We start from the raw sequence: 15,173 nt of genomic DNA, 5'->3' as shown, positions 1-15,173 counted from the left end.
TCTTTTTTTTTTTTTTTTTTTTTAAATTGCTCAAAAAAGGGTGGGCTTGCCTCTTCACAGATCTGACATGATATAACTGGGCCTGGTGGCATTCTTGTCTCTGTGAAGATAGAAAAGCTGAGTGTTATGGAACATTCGGACAAAACAATAAAATACTGTACTTATTTTGAAGACCAGCAGGTAGCGGAGCCTCCACCAGAAAAGTTACACAATGCACCTTTAAGAAAGATTCAGGCTTGGTAATGACTTGTTTGGGTTCTATTTAACTATTTATTTAACTAACTGTTTGTTGAGTATGAATGAAGTCTTTGTTCATATTTGTTAATTTGGTTTAGTCATTATAAAGTGTTGCCCAATCTGTTTTACTAAAATACGGAACAGCTAATACAATTTTGCTTTACATTACAGTACATTTTATTGTCTCTTTTTACCATGTGTACTGTTGCCGTGGAAACTCACACACAGCAGTAATATGGCGGATAATGGCATGGCTGGAGGCAGAGAGCTTTTTTGGCCTGCTCCGAAATACTCGCATTACTCATGGGCACATAATGAGATCCCCGAGGCGCAGTGGAATTAGTGTGAAACAGCGTTCGCTCACATGTTCACGGAGGGAACGAGGGAGAAACAGAGAGACAGAGAGGGAAGAGAGAGAACTAAGGAAGAGGGAGAGTGAGGGGAAAGAGGGAAGAGAGGGATGAGAATGAGGAAAGAGAGGGAAGAGGGTGAGAGAGAGGGGGTGAGAAGAGGAAAGAGGAGAAAGAGGGAAGAGAGAGGAGGAAGCGGTGGAGAGATAGAGAGGAGAAAGAGGGAAGAGAGAGGGATGAGAATGAGGGAAGAGGGAGAGAGCGAACTGGGGAGAGTGAGAGAGAGTGTGAGGAGAAAGGGGGGAAAAGGAGTGGGGAGAAAGAGGAAAGAGAGAGAGAGAAGAGAATGAGGGAAGAGAGCGAGGGGTAAGAGAGTGAGAAGAGGAGAGAGAGAGAAAAACAGAGAGGAAGGGAGAGAGAGAGTGAGGAGAAAGAGGGAAGAAAGGGGGAAGAGCGGGAGAGGGAGCGAGTGAGGAGAAAGAGGGTTGAGAGGGGAGGAAGAGGGAAGAGAGGGATGAGAATGAGGGGAGAGAGGGAAGAGGGAGAGAGAGAACAAGGGGGCCGGGAGAGAGAGTGTGAGGAGAAAGGGGGAAACAGGAGTGGGGAGAAAGTGGAAAGAGAGAGAGGGAAGAGAGTGAAGAGAATGAGAGAAGAGAGAGAGGGAAGAGGAAGAGAGGGGGAAGGAGAAAGGAAAGACAGAGAGAGGGATGAGAGAGAGTGAGGAGAAAGGGAAAGAGAGCGGGAGCAAACCTAGAGAGAGAAAGAGGGAGAGAGAGGTATAAATAGAGGAAAGAGAGAGTGTGAAGAGGGAAGAGAGAGAAAGACAGAGAGGGAAGAGTGTAGTGCGGAGAAAGAGGAAAGAGAGAGATGGAAGAGCGTGAAGAGAATGAGGGACAAGAGAGAGGGAAGAGGGAGAGAGAGTGAGAAGAGGAAAGAGAAGGAAAGACAGAGTGGGAGTGAGGAGAATGAGGGAAGAGGGAAAGAGAGAGGTGATGCAAACAGAGAGGGAAAGAGAGAGAGAGGGGAGGCAGAGAAACAGAAAGAGGGAAGAGGGAAAGAGTGAGACTGGGGTTCAGACAGAGAAGTGCACAGGAGTTACAGAGAGCTATGGGGCTCCTCCTAGTGGCCCTTATTATCTCTGCAGTGGATATTGATTTACTAATACAACATTTAAGACGGAAATAAATGTTAAATGAACTTTATTTAACTCTTTTTGTGCTTTTACATCTTTAAATTTAAAAAATGCTGCTGTATATTTAACCATTTTATTCTTTCTTTTCTTTTGTTTACAGTGAATGAAATCATCAGAAAAGACCTGACCGGAGTCCACGCCAGAGGGCACTCATAGAGGAAGTGACATCATAACCCGCAGACGCATCACCACGGCAACTCAACATCTCACTTCCGTAGTTTCAAGTTGGCATAAAACCAAAACAGAATCCAGAGCTTTACATTCACCAAAGTGCCTTCGACCTTTGAGGGAAAAATGTTTGTGTAAGGACATTATGGGTCCAATCATTCCAAGTTCTGTAAATCTAAACCAGGTATAAACCAGGTCTAAACCAGGATTTAATGAGGTCTAAACCAGGATTAAGACAGGTTATGGACAGGGTCGGGATTAGGTCCAAACTAGGCTCGAACCAAACCAGGAATAAAACCAGTATGGGGAAAAAAAAGAACTATACAAGATCTAAACCAAGACTAAACCAGGACTAAACCAGGACTAAACCAAGATATAGACTTGAGAAAAACCAGCACTGAAAGCAGAACTGAACCAGGTCAAAACAAAGGTCTATACTGGGTCAAAATCAGTTACAAACCAGGACTGAACCAGGTCTAAACCAGGACTAAATGAGGTCTAAACCAGGGTCAAACCAAACCAGGAATAAAACCAGTGTGGAAAAAAAAAAGAACTACACAAGATCTAAACCAAGACTAAACCAGGACTAAACCAAGATATAGACTGGAGAAAAACAGGTCTAAACCAGAAATAAAGCCAGTACTGAAAGCAGAACTGAACCAGATCGAAACAAAGGTCTATACTGGGTCAAAACCAAGGACTAAACCAAGACTGAACCAGGACTGAACCAGGTGTAAACCAGGAATAAGACAGGTTATAGACAGGGTCATGATCATGTCCAAACTAGACTTGAACCAAACCAGGAATAAAATCAGTATGGAAAAAAAAAAGAATTATACAAGATCTAAACCAAGACTGAACCAAGACTAAACCAGGACTAAACCAAGATAAAGACTGGAGAAAAACAGGTCTAAACCAGAAATAAAACCAGTACTGAAAGCAGAACTGAACCAGGTCGAAACCAAGGTCTATACTGGGTCAAACCAGGGACTAAACCAGGACTGAACCAGGACAAAACCATGCCAAACTAGGCCTAAACCAGGACTAAATCGGTCTTATTCTAACAAAACAGATCAGTTGGACCCGTAACTAGGATTACAACATCAGTGCCAAAAATACAGACTATAGCTTCAGCCATTTCTGTTCCGATATTTATTTCAAACTTACCACACGGACGATAAGGGATTTTTTTTATTATTTTTATTTTATTTCATTTTTTATCAATATTTCATGTGGATCATCTCATTTCCAAAATGCAGTTCAGAAACACACTGCCTTTTAGTGACTCGATTATGCACTGTTCGAAAAAAACAGGGGTAAAATTCAAGTTTTTTTATTCTGAATTTGTTAAGTTTTGTAAATAGTGAATATATTTGAATAGCCTTTATATTGCGTATTATTCAGGAGGTGTGCCAAAGTGTCTATAATGTAAAGGGAACATGAGCCAAAACTTATTCTAATCGGATTTGTGAGAATAACTTCATTTATTGTGCAGATTTTAGACAATAGTTTCAACTTTTAACATTACAAAAATCTCCAAATGTGGAAGATCATTTGTCTCATCAGATTTGTAACTTTAAAGGCCTGTAAATTTAAAGAAGCACTATGCAGCTTTTCTGGTTTAAGGGCTCCAGCACCTGCTTGTCTCCATGGAGATGTTATTGCTTTGCCTAGAAAGTTCCACAGTATGCTTTATATCTTACATTCATTCAATTACAGATGTTTTTAATGATCAAAATAGTCTAAAAATAATGCGTTCTTATTGGAAGTTGGCTCGCTTCTCCACAGATCTGACCTGTAACAGCTTCTTCATACATGCATGCCATACTGTGGAACATTCCAGTCAAACCATAAATATCTCCAATGCTAAAAAAATGTAACTGTGTTGAAATTTATGATGAAATTGTGACTGAAATTCAGAATCCATCATTTCTAATAATGTTTCAAATCTATAGGCCTTTTAATTAAGCAAATTTGATTAAAGGTCCTACATTACGCAAAATTGTGAGCTTTAAATCATGTTATAATTCTGTTACCTCCTCAAAAACTTACCTGTATTATTAGTCGACATCTCCAAAACTTAAAATCAGGTATGTTTTTGATCAGGAAACGTTATAACATAGATCAGAAAATGGTGTAATATCAGCCCTTTAAACAAATGTGATGTCAAGACCAAATTCTGATACTTGTGCAGAAACTATTGTAAGAGCTAGTATTACAATGACATCAACCAAAATAAAGGTGAAAGTCAGAATCACCTGTCTTCATCTCAGTGAATTTTAACCAAATAAGTGCCATTTTACATCCTTTTAAAGGGAAAAAGTTAAATATTTATAAAACTAATAAGATTTTTTTTGTTTTGTTTAAGAGACATTTTCTATGAGCCAGTGCACTCGCTTATGTCTTGAATGTAAATCTAAACTGTAGTCTTATTCTTTTTGTAAATAACCTGTTTTACTGCTCCAATTTGTCATACTAAAAGAGGAGAATTGTCGTCTTATTTTTGTCAATAAGGAAAATCTTAAACTGTCATCTCTTAAATATTTAATTTTGTTCAGTTGTGTTTTATTTGACATTATGTTATAAAATATTGTAGAGTTTTGATGTGTTATCATTCCCTGTGCCTATAGACTTGTACTACCTTCTGCTCTTTGCTCTAAAGCTATTTTTGTATTCTGACAGTAGCAATAAATAACCATCAGCTGAACATGTGGACTTGTCATTTGTTTTTCTTAAGACTTTATACCTGCGTCTCATCACATCTCAGAAGCTAAGCAGGGCCGGGCCTGCTTAGTGTTTGGATGAGAGAGTGCTGAGAACACCAGGAGTCACAGTAGAGCGCCAGGGGCTTTAGTGGAAACTGTTATTGTGTCTGTAGGCAAGACACTTCACCCACTTTGCCTAGTGTGAATGTGATGTGTAGCAGTGGTGGTCAGTGGTTGTCAGTGGGGCAGAGTGGCAACCTTGCATCTGTCAGTCTGTCCCAGGGCAGCTGTGGCTACAGCAGTAGTAACTGAGTTTGAATTGAATGAATGATGCACTAAAGTGCTTTTAGCACTATATTGTTCTAGCTGATACTAGACCAAGCATAGTTCTACACAGACAAACCCCTGCACTGCTCCTGACCCAGTGACACTCACAGATGGTCAAATATACAGAAGATGAACTTCCCTTCCCAGTGATCATAAAGGATACAGTCGATTCAAATAGGCTTTTTTAATAACTAACATGGACAACCAAGATATCGAGATAATGCTCTAATCCAAACATTCTTTGTGCACTGATGTGTTTCATACACCATCCAATCAGCCAATCAGGGATACGCATGGTTCATACCGATTTATTTATTCTTATTTATGTAGTTTATTTATGACACAGGGACAGTGCACAATCTACATTAACCTTAACAGGAGAGATTCTTTGTGCCAGGCTGTAGCACAAGCTCATTTCCACCTGTTGTCCCTTGTGTATGTTTTTTTAAGTTCGATGGGGGAAACCCAGAGGAAACCCACCCAGACACAGGGAGAACATGTAAAATCTGCACAGAAAGGCCCAGGTGACCCAGGGACCGAATCAGGAACCTTCTTGCTTGGAAAGGCCTGTGCAACCCGAGTATCAGACCCAGAACCTTCTTGCTGTGAAGCACGAGTGCTCAGAAAATACCAAATAAAATGAAAAACATATCAGATTTCTGCAGAATTAATGAGCAAAGCACTTAACTCTGTTCATCTGAGACAAGTTGAGATGCAGTGGAGAGTGTGAGGATCAGACTTGTGTGAAAAATACAGAAATGTCATTTTGGATTTGCCAGGGAATACAATGGACTGGTATGGACTTCTACAAATTATTAGTTGTTGATCGACTAAAATATTCCAAAATATGAAAGTGGTGAGTCATGAGTCCATTCCACACTCTCTCCTCCCTCCTCCTCTCCTCCTCTTCCTCTCTCAGTACAGTCGGGAGCCGCATGTTTGCTCCATAGATACAAACAAATAGCCCCATGTTCAAATGAAAAGGCTTCTTATGTGAGAGGCCAAATTTATCCCAGGAGAGAGAGAGAGGAAGGAAGGGAGGGGGGAGGGAGAGAGAGAGAGAAAGAAGGAGAGAGAGAGAGAGAGAGAGAGAGAGGGAGTGAGAGGGGGTGGGGGGAGAAGGAGAAAGATAGATGAAGAGAGGGAGGAAGAGAGATAGAAGCAATGCTAGAGAAAAAAAGAGAGTGTAAAGGGGAACGAGGGCAGAAAGGAGGGAGGGAGGGAGAGAGTGGAAGTGAAGGGAGGTAGGAACAAGAGAGTAACAGACCCAGAGGAAAGAGAGAGGATGGGGGCAGATGGGGGCAGAGAGAGGAGAGAGAGGGTAGATTTTGCATGTCCAGCGCTCTGATCTCCACGGTAACAGCTTGTTTATCAGTACTTCCTGTGTGAGTGAATGAGGCTTGTGTTTGGGCCTGACGTCGGCTCAGCTCCAGCAGCAGAAGCACGTGGGCTGAAGCAGAAGAGATAAAAAACTTTTATTCAACGTTTCATTATCACAATTCTGTCACTGTAATGGTTTATTCTGGGATTAGATGAGAACATATTTGTAGATGTTTACTCCAGTGTGGATATTTTTGCAGTGGCATCATGCTGGAGATGTTCTACGTGTATCTCTGTGGTGGAATCTTCAGTAGTTACCATGGAGACACAATGGAAACACGGCCAAAAAAGTTTCAAGATTATCTGAAAACTTAAGAAAACTGTTAAGGATTTAAACATATTTTCAGGAGCCTGTGATCGGTCTGAGTGTTCATGGTCCTGTTTGTGTGTTTATGTGATTTTCAGTAAAAAAAATAAATAAAATTAAGCCAAACTGAAAAACTGTTGGCTGATTCTAGCTAGTGACTGTAATTTTATGTATGAGAGACTTGTTTAAAAGCACAAATCTGTTTAAGTTCATTTTGTATCTACCATATTTTCCGCACTATAGGGCGCTCTGGATTATAAAGTGCACTGTCATTCAATGGTCTATTTTCGACCTTTTTTCACATATAAAACGCATCGGACTATAAGGCATATTAAACGAAACACAACAGTTGGATAAGCCAATCAAACTTTATTTAACACGTTCACAATAACTCTCAACTTTGTTCAATTGTAACACGTAAAAAAATACTGTCTGACACCACTAAACTGTTAACGTATTTGCAATAACTCATAATAGTTCAAACAGCTGGGTGATTACGGCGTCCAGCACGCCCACATCCCTCTCGTCATTATCCCAGTCAGTGTGGTTACTGTTCCCTGGCAGTTCAGTGATGATTCCGGTCTTGGTGAAAGCTCGGCCCACAGTTGATACTGATCCTTAGCCCAGGCGTCCACGATCCATTGGCAGATCATGGCGTAAGTCGCTCGGCGCTGTCTCCCTGTCTTAATGAACCACTGCTCCCACGCAGCTCGCACTTTCACTTTATAATAGTATAATAATATTAAAATAATAGTAAAATAATAATATAATAATGAGTTTAAAGTGGGCATTGTAAGCGTGTCTCTTGACAGGTGCATTTTGATATTAAAAGGAATCACAGTATGTATTACTCCACGATTCTCCTGACTATGGGAGCCATAATGCTGCAAGTGGTGCGGCTTTGTAGTTTACTAAAGTCGTACTTAGACACCCAAATAAATACATATATAAGGTGCTCTGGTTTATAAGGCATGCAGTCATTTTTTTAAAGGAAATTAAAGGCTATTAAGTGCACCCTATAGTGCGGAAAATACAGTATATATATATAATTTTTTTTTATTTGTGGCACTGTTTGCTGATGATTGTGTCACCATGGGAACTTCTGAACATTCGCCCATAGACATCCATGCAGAACGCCCCCAGCATGATGTCAGTGCAAAGTATCAATGAAATATTATTGGCCTGTAGTAATGTTGTGACGTCATGTGAGCAGCAGCAGTGTGACCCTGACCCCTCATCATCCTGCACATGTCCATAGGCAGAGACTCTGTTCTGACTCACACACACTGTGAGGTCGGCACATTTTGACAGTTACACAAAGACATGAGCACAGTGACATTTGTCTTTTGTGTAGATTTGTGTGAGCTCATCACTTTGAATGGGCCGATTATGCTGTTTATGATGACATCACCGTTATAGGCTTGTGTTGAACTGGTAAGACAAGTTATGTTTATTGTTTATTCCAGAAGAACATTTTTTATTGTCTATTGTTAAATCTTTAATAGTTTTATATCTTGATTTTGATTGCATGTTGTTCTTGTACTTGTACTTGTACTTTGTGGTGCAACACTGTGATTTCCCCAATGTGTGAGAAATAAATGTTTGTTTTATCTTCAATCTTTCAATTGGACAAAGCTTTTTAATTGTGACTATATTTCACCGCTCATCCAAGAGGCCTATTCAGTTCTGACTGGTTTCTGTAAGTCCTCTTACGCAAAATAGATTGTGAGCTTGAAACCATGTTAGAATAGCCTGATTCATTGGCTGGTTTCACTTCATCTGACCTTGCAGCATTAGGATTCATTCGCTTGATGGTAAGCGAGTACTTTTTTATTTAACCAATCGCTGCTATTTGGTCGTGAAGTATATAATGGGCCGCTAACTGGGCTAACTGGTATATTAAGCTTTTCCCAAATCCCGTAGGAAGAAGGACAATAACTTCTTTCCCCTTGATAAAATTCACCAAACATTCTCTTTGTTGATCTCGGGAATCGCTGCCAACACAGAATGTCTGGCTCTTCACTGTTTGGCTGGTGCCTGGACTCACACTTCCGGGGTTTTTGCAAACCGTCTAATGTATTCCGATTCCTGACCTAATCGCTGGAGAGAAATGAAACTGAGCGGAGGCACTAGGTGGCGCCAGCCTGGTTAATGTTGGAATGCTCCTCAAAAATATACCTGAAGTTGTGTTTCGTTTATTTCACATGTTTGAGTAACACTTTATTATTAATCTGTCTACATTTCCAAAGCTCAAAATGCTCTGTTACATCCATCTATTCATGATGTCACAAAGTGGTAGTTTTCAAAGGTTTTCAAAACAACTGGTTTTGTTCAGAAGAGATTGACAATTCCAGGGCTGAAATTATCCAAATGATTCGACAAGGCAAGGCAAGTTTATTTGTATAGCACAAATCGTAGACAAAGTAGGCCTAATTCAAAGAGCTTTACAGAATAAGAAGGACATTAAAACCACAATACAAATAAATCAAAACATAAATAATCATAATAAAATTAACATTAACAGAGAAGAGTGCAGAATGAAAACCTTTCCGTCATATGCAGCTAAACAGAAGTGTTTGTTGGATTTAAAAAGAGTCAGAGCAGAGTCTTGTCTCACATGTTCACAAGGACTGTTCCAGGTTTTAGTTGCAGAAAAACACTGACTCCACATGAAGAACTCAGCCTAAATATGCAGGATTTGTGTGTTAAACATGTGTGAATGAAACAAAACACAAGTCCAGGTCTGTGATGAGGAAGCAGCATTATAACACAGATCAGAAAATAGAGTAATATGGGCTCTTTATATACTGTATCTGTCTGAATGAAGAAATTGAACTAAACCTACAACGCATAGTTCTTTGATAAAATTGGTGAGAGATCAATAACGATGAATGTTCTTTTCTTGGTGTGCTTCATTTTTGCATCTGTGAACATAGAGCTAATGTGTCTTGCCAAAGAGCTCTAGTTTTACCTCATCTATGCAAAGAACATTCTCCCAGAAGCTTCCTGGCTTGCCAATATGCATTGTGACAAATTCCAGTCTTACTTTTTTATGATTTGCTCTCAGCAGTGGTGTCCTCACATGAAGCCCACATTGGCTCAAACAGACGGATGGTGCGAACTGACACTGATGTACTTTGCCCTTCAAGTTTAATTTGTTTGGAGGTTGTTCTGGGCTCTTTGATTACCATTTGTATGATCCATCTTTTCAATTTGTCATCAGTTTTCCTCTTGCAGCCACGTCCAGGGAGGTTGGCTACAGTCCTGTGGACCTTAAACTTCTGAAGAACATGTGTAACTGTAATCACAGGAACATCAAACTGCTTGGAGATAGTCTTATTGTCTTTACCTTTAACCTTCTTGTCTATCATTTTCTTTCTCGTCTCCTGACACAGTTATCTTCTTTTCTTTCTCTGGTCCATGTTCAGTGTTGTCTCCATCATGTCTCCAAACAGCACAATGACACATAAACAGACAGACTGACTGAGGACAAGTCTGGAGACAATTGTGATACAGATTAGAGGACACACTTAAGTTTAACATGTCCCTATTGTCCAGTTACTTATAATCTTTTCTAGAGGTACCATCATTTTTGTCCAGTAGATTCAAAAACAGTGTCTTATTTTCATTGGGTATTTTTCAGGTTTTTTTTAATTTATTATTGCTTTTTTTAATTTCAAGTTGAACCAGTGACCATTGTTGATTTTTCATTCATTACCAGAGGGGTACCAACAATTGTGTCCACGTCTGTATATTGAAACTTTGCAGTGGGGGTGTTCTACATGTATTTCAATGGTGAAATGTTCAGCAGTAGCCATGGTGACACAATGTACACATCCCTGTCCAAAAAGGTTTATGATGGTCCAAAAACTAATAAAAACTAAGAAATAGTGAAAAACATATTTACACATTTATACATTTTCATGAGCTTCTGATCAGTCCGAGCGTTCATGGTCTTGTTTAGGAGTTTGAGTTTCAACAAAAAGATGAGAATGACTAAGTGAAAAACATTTTAATTGAGAGGGACTTGTTTAACAGTACAGCTCACGTGTTGTACTCCAGCTAAATCAGTTCTTTGTGGTCAGATTGTGTTAAAATAAAGCACAGATTAAAGTCTAACAAACCTCAGATAGAGCAGTGCTTACAGTTAGCACCACACCCCCAGGGAATGTTGATGACATCAGCCGCATCGGCTGTCTTGCCCAAAGACACAATAACAGAATGATCTTCCCACCCTATGGCATGAGGCTGGTCACGAACATCCATTCTCACACTAAGATTTTACTAAAGAATGAAATAAAATCCCTAGTTTAGTCATATTTTTGGATTAAAATTTGGCTTTCTCATTGGAAATTATTTTCCAAGCTGGCGCCACCTAGTGCCTCCGCTCAATTTAATTTCTCTCCAGCGACTAGGTCAGGAATCAGAATACACTAGACGGTTTGCAAGAACCCTGGAAATACAAATTCAGGCACCAGTCAATCAGCACAAAACCAGACATTCTGTGTTGGCGAAGACTCCCGAGATCGAGGATTTAAAGCCGGAACAAAGAGAATGTTTGGTGAATTTTATCAAGGAGAAAGACGTTATTGATCTTTTTCCTACAGGATTTGTGAAAAGCTTAATATACCAGTTAGCCCCATTAGTGGCGCATTACATACATCACGACCAAACAACACCAATTTGTTAAATAAAAAAGTACTAACATACCGTCGACTGAATTAATTCTTTTTTTTTTTTCTTCCCATTAAAGTTTATTGGAAACAAAGGAACAATATATATCGTACATTGACACAGCATTTCAATTATACTCACCTTTCTCTTTTTTCTAAAAGTAAACAAAGTCACTGTACTTATATTATAGAAATTATCAAGCTTGAACAAAAGGAAAAAAGCTTGGTAATATTAAAACTAATAATAACAAAACAAGAAAAAAATAAATAAATTAAATTAAATAATAATAATAAAATAACATAATATATATATATGCATATATACATACATACACCCAGACACATATATAAACACATACATACATACATACATATATATACATATATGCACAGATATACACATACACGGTCAGAAATAAAAATACAATGGTTTCACAGAGTCATACTCAATCAAAATCGGATCTAAATGGGGCAACAAACATTCTCCAAGTTTTCCAGTAATTGTCATGAATTAATTCTAATGCTGCGAGGTCAGACAGTTTCCACAAAGGTTTTCTATGAAGGAAATTCTATAAATGATACCGGGCAACCATCTTGGACACTGGGCCAGTATTCCTCTAATGTAAGCTATGGAACTGATCATTTGATGAATAAAAATATAAGAAAACACCTTTATTTTGTTCAATGTGTTTAAATATGTGGCCCGCGAGATCATATCAAATATGTATTAAAGCTGCCCACTGGCTACAGGTAAGCTACAGAGACATTATTTATTTAAAACTGTGTTATTATTTTATATTATGCTTGTTCTGAATTCAATGTTTAAGCAGAACTATTATTAAACATTTATTTTAACAAGAAAAGGTTTAACATTACATATCTCGACAGGAGACTAAACATGCAGATGTTGTTGATATTTTTCAATGAATATTCCTCTGGGAATTTGAGTTTGACACCCCTGCTCTACTTCCTGTAATCTTCAACATATCACTTGGTGTAAAACTGTAATTTATATTTGCAACAGGTAATATCCCACCAAATGAAGTAGAATTTAGAGAATTGTCAAAACTTCATACTGTAAATTTAAAGGTGCATCATGTAACATTTCTGGTGGGGATGTTATTGCTTTGTCTGGAATATTTCACAGTATGGCATTAAACCTTTCTATCTTCATGGAGACCAAACCAGACCAAGTTACAGGCTAGATCTGTGGAGAGGCGACCATGCCCACATACAAAATGACAGTTTTCCTATATTCCTGAGCTATAAAACCACCTGTAATTGAATAAATGTAAGGTAGAGCTGTTTAATCTCATACTGTGGAACATTTCAGGTAGAGCAATGTCGTATCTATAGAAACAAGCAGGTGACGGACCCTCCACTATAAAAGTTACACAATATACCTTTAAGTTACTCTATTTCTCCTGTGTTCCTGTATTTGCTTCTTGCATAATTTCCTGTCTAAACCTGTACGGGTGTGAACTGTAAGATAGAAATCAGTTTACACACATCATATACAACTGTTGAAGTCATTTCTGTAATCTGGTAACTCCAGAAATCAGATAAAGCTCAGACTTTAGTTATAAACATGGACACTAACTGAAATGAGTATAAATGAGTCCGTGTATTTGTGAATAACTTGATTTAAATCCTCAGACATCCGGGAGACATGAGTCAGCTCCCGGTTCAAATTGACTTTTTAACAGCAAATAGATTTTAGACTGAACTGGCTGGTGGAAGATTTGATGTCGTATTTGTCATGTAAATATGTAAAAGAAAAAAAAATGTGTCAGAGTTACAGCTGAATGCAGGTTCTGTTAACTAAAGCGTGTCTGTGTAATTTTAAATCCACTTAAAAACGTCTGAGTCAAAACAAACACGAGTAATCTGTCTAGAATTAGCTCCGCTTACTTTAACACCGCCATAGCTTGTGTTATACTGACAACTAGTGGCGAAACTAAGGAACTGCATGTGAGGATGTCCCGGTAACAAGTGGATTGACATTAATTAACTGTCATTAAACTTGAATAAGACCAAAGCAATGATGTTTGGCAATCTCAAAATTAACACACACAGAGAGAACTATGATTAAAGGTGTCCAAACTGAAAATGTAAATGAAAATAAATTCCTGGAAGTTATAACAGACAAAATGCCCTACGTACATCATACTGTTCATTGGTTCTCCCTTATTTCAAATACCTTGTTGTACCATATATTTTATTACTGAAACGAGCTTTGCGAATCATCCATAATCCGTGTATCATTCGTTCATTTTCCACAAATAAAAAAACGAAAAAACAACTATATTTGTCTCCAAAATCAAAATTTTCAGTTCATTTTTTCAGTTTTCAATATTGTGTTTAAATGAATAATGGATAAATGGATCAGGGCCGCACTTTTGCGCCGCATACAGACTGAACCAAGACTAAACCGGGACTAAAACAGGACTAAACCAGGACTACACCAGGACTGAGTGTCAGTACGAGCCGGAGGTGTGCCCGCGTAGACTGTCAGGTGATTAGGACTGAGACCAGGACCAGATTGGGACCAGATTTGGACTGAGACCTGGACTGAAACCAGGACTAAGACCAGGACCAGACTGGGACTGGCCCTAGAATAGACCAGGACCAGATTTAGCCCACACTGGGACTGAGACCAGGACTGAGACGGGGACCAGACCAGGACTGATATCAAGACCAGACCGGGACCAGACCAGGACCAGACCGGGACTGAGACCGGAACCAAACTGAGCCCAGACTGGGACTGAGACTGGAACTAGACCAGGACTGAGATTGGGATCTGGTTTAGTCCTGGTTCAATTCTGGTTTAGACCTGGTTCAGACGTATTTTAGTCCTGGTCTCAGATCCAGTCTGTGCATGTTCTCTTTCCCAGTCTGGTCCTGGTCTTGGTCCTGATCACCCGACAGTCTACACGAGCGGCGTAGCGGAGGCCCATCCGACACTCAATACTGGTTCAGTCCTGTTTTAGTCCTGTTTTAGCCCTAGTTCAGTCCTGGTTCAGTCCATATGCGGCATCACAATTTAAGTCACTGAAAAGGGAAACGGCCGAATCCGTGTATCATTCCTTCATTCGTTTTTCAATATAAAACCAAAAATAAGAAAATGAAAAAACAACTATTTTCTTCATTATTTGTCTCCAAAACCAAAATTAAATTAACGGATAAGGATTCTTTTTTTTTCATTTTTTTATTTTATGTTTAAATAAATAATGGAAAAAACAGATAACGACCGTTTCCGTGACTTGAACTGCAATGCCAGACTGAACCAGAACTAAAACAGGACTGAACCAGGACTGAACCAGCTCTAAACCGGGACTAAACTGGTCTCAATCCTAGGATCAGACCTGGTCTCAGTCCTAAACCGGGACTAAACTGGAACTGAAGCAGGAGTGTGGGGACTGGCCTGGACTTGCGCCTGCGTAGTTTGTCAGGTGATAAGGAAACCGGGACCAGACCAGGACTGAGATCGAGACTGAGACCGGGACTGAGACCAGGACTGAGACCTGGTGTAGTCCTGGTTGAATTGTGGTTTAAAGCTGGTTTAGACCTGTTCACTCCTGTTTTAGTCCTGGTTTAGTCCTGATTTCCTCCTGGTTCAGTTTGGCATCGCAGTTTAATTCACAGAAACGGGAAACAGCCGTTATCTGTTTTTTCCCATTATTCATTTAAACACATAATCGAAAAATGAAAAAACAAATCCTTATCCATTTTTTCATTTTGGTTTTGGAGACAAATAATGAAGAAAATTGTTGTTTTTTATTTTTGGTTTTATTTTGAAAAACGAATGAATGAACACAGATTATAGAGCATGGA

General features: G+C 39.2%; 1 protein-coding gene across 1 annotated transcript in view; it reads left to right on the top strand.

Annotated features, from left to right (window-relative positions):
- Positions 1 to 4,654, top strand: part of nfatc2a (nuclear factor of activated T cells 2a) — a 48,217-nt gene extending 43,563 nt beyond the window's left edge. Inside the window, 1 exon segment of the mRNA XM_055166239.1 lies at positions 1,880 to 4,654. Coding sequence (XP_055022214.1) covers positions 1,880 to 1,935 — 56 coding nt within the window. The 3' untranslated portion in view covers positions 1,936 to 4,654.
- The last annotated feature ends 10,519 nt before the right edge of the window (positions 4,655 to 15,173 follow it).

Source organism: Boleophthalmus pectinirostris, unplaced genomic scaffold (assembly GCF_026225935.1).
Source record: "Boleophthalmus pectinirostris isolate CB_2022bp ecotype Guang Dong unplaced genomic scaffold, ASM2622593v1 HiC_scaffold_8, whole genome shotgun sequence".
Classification (NCBI taxonomy): domain Eukaryota; kingdom Metazoa; phylum Chordata; class Actinopteri; order Gobiiformes; family Gobiidae; genus Boleophthalmus; species Boleophthalmus pectinirostris.
Note: the sequence above shows the minus strand (reverse complement) of the source record. Positions and strands in the feature narration are given on the sequence as shown.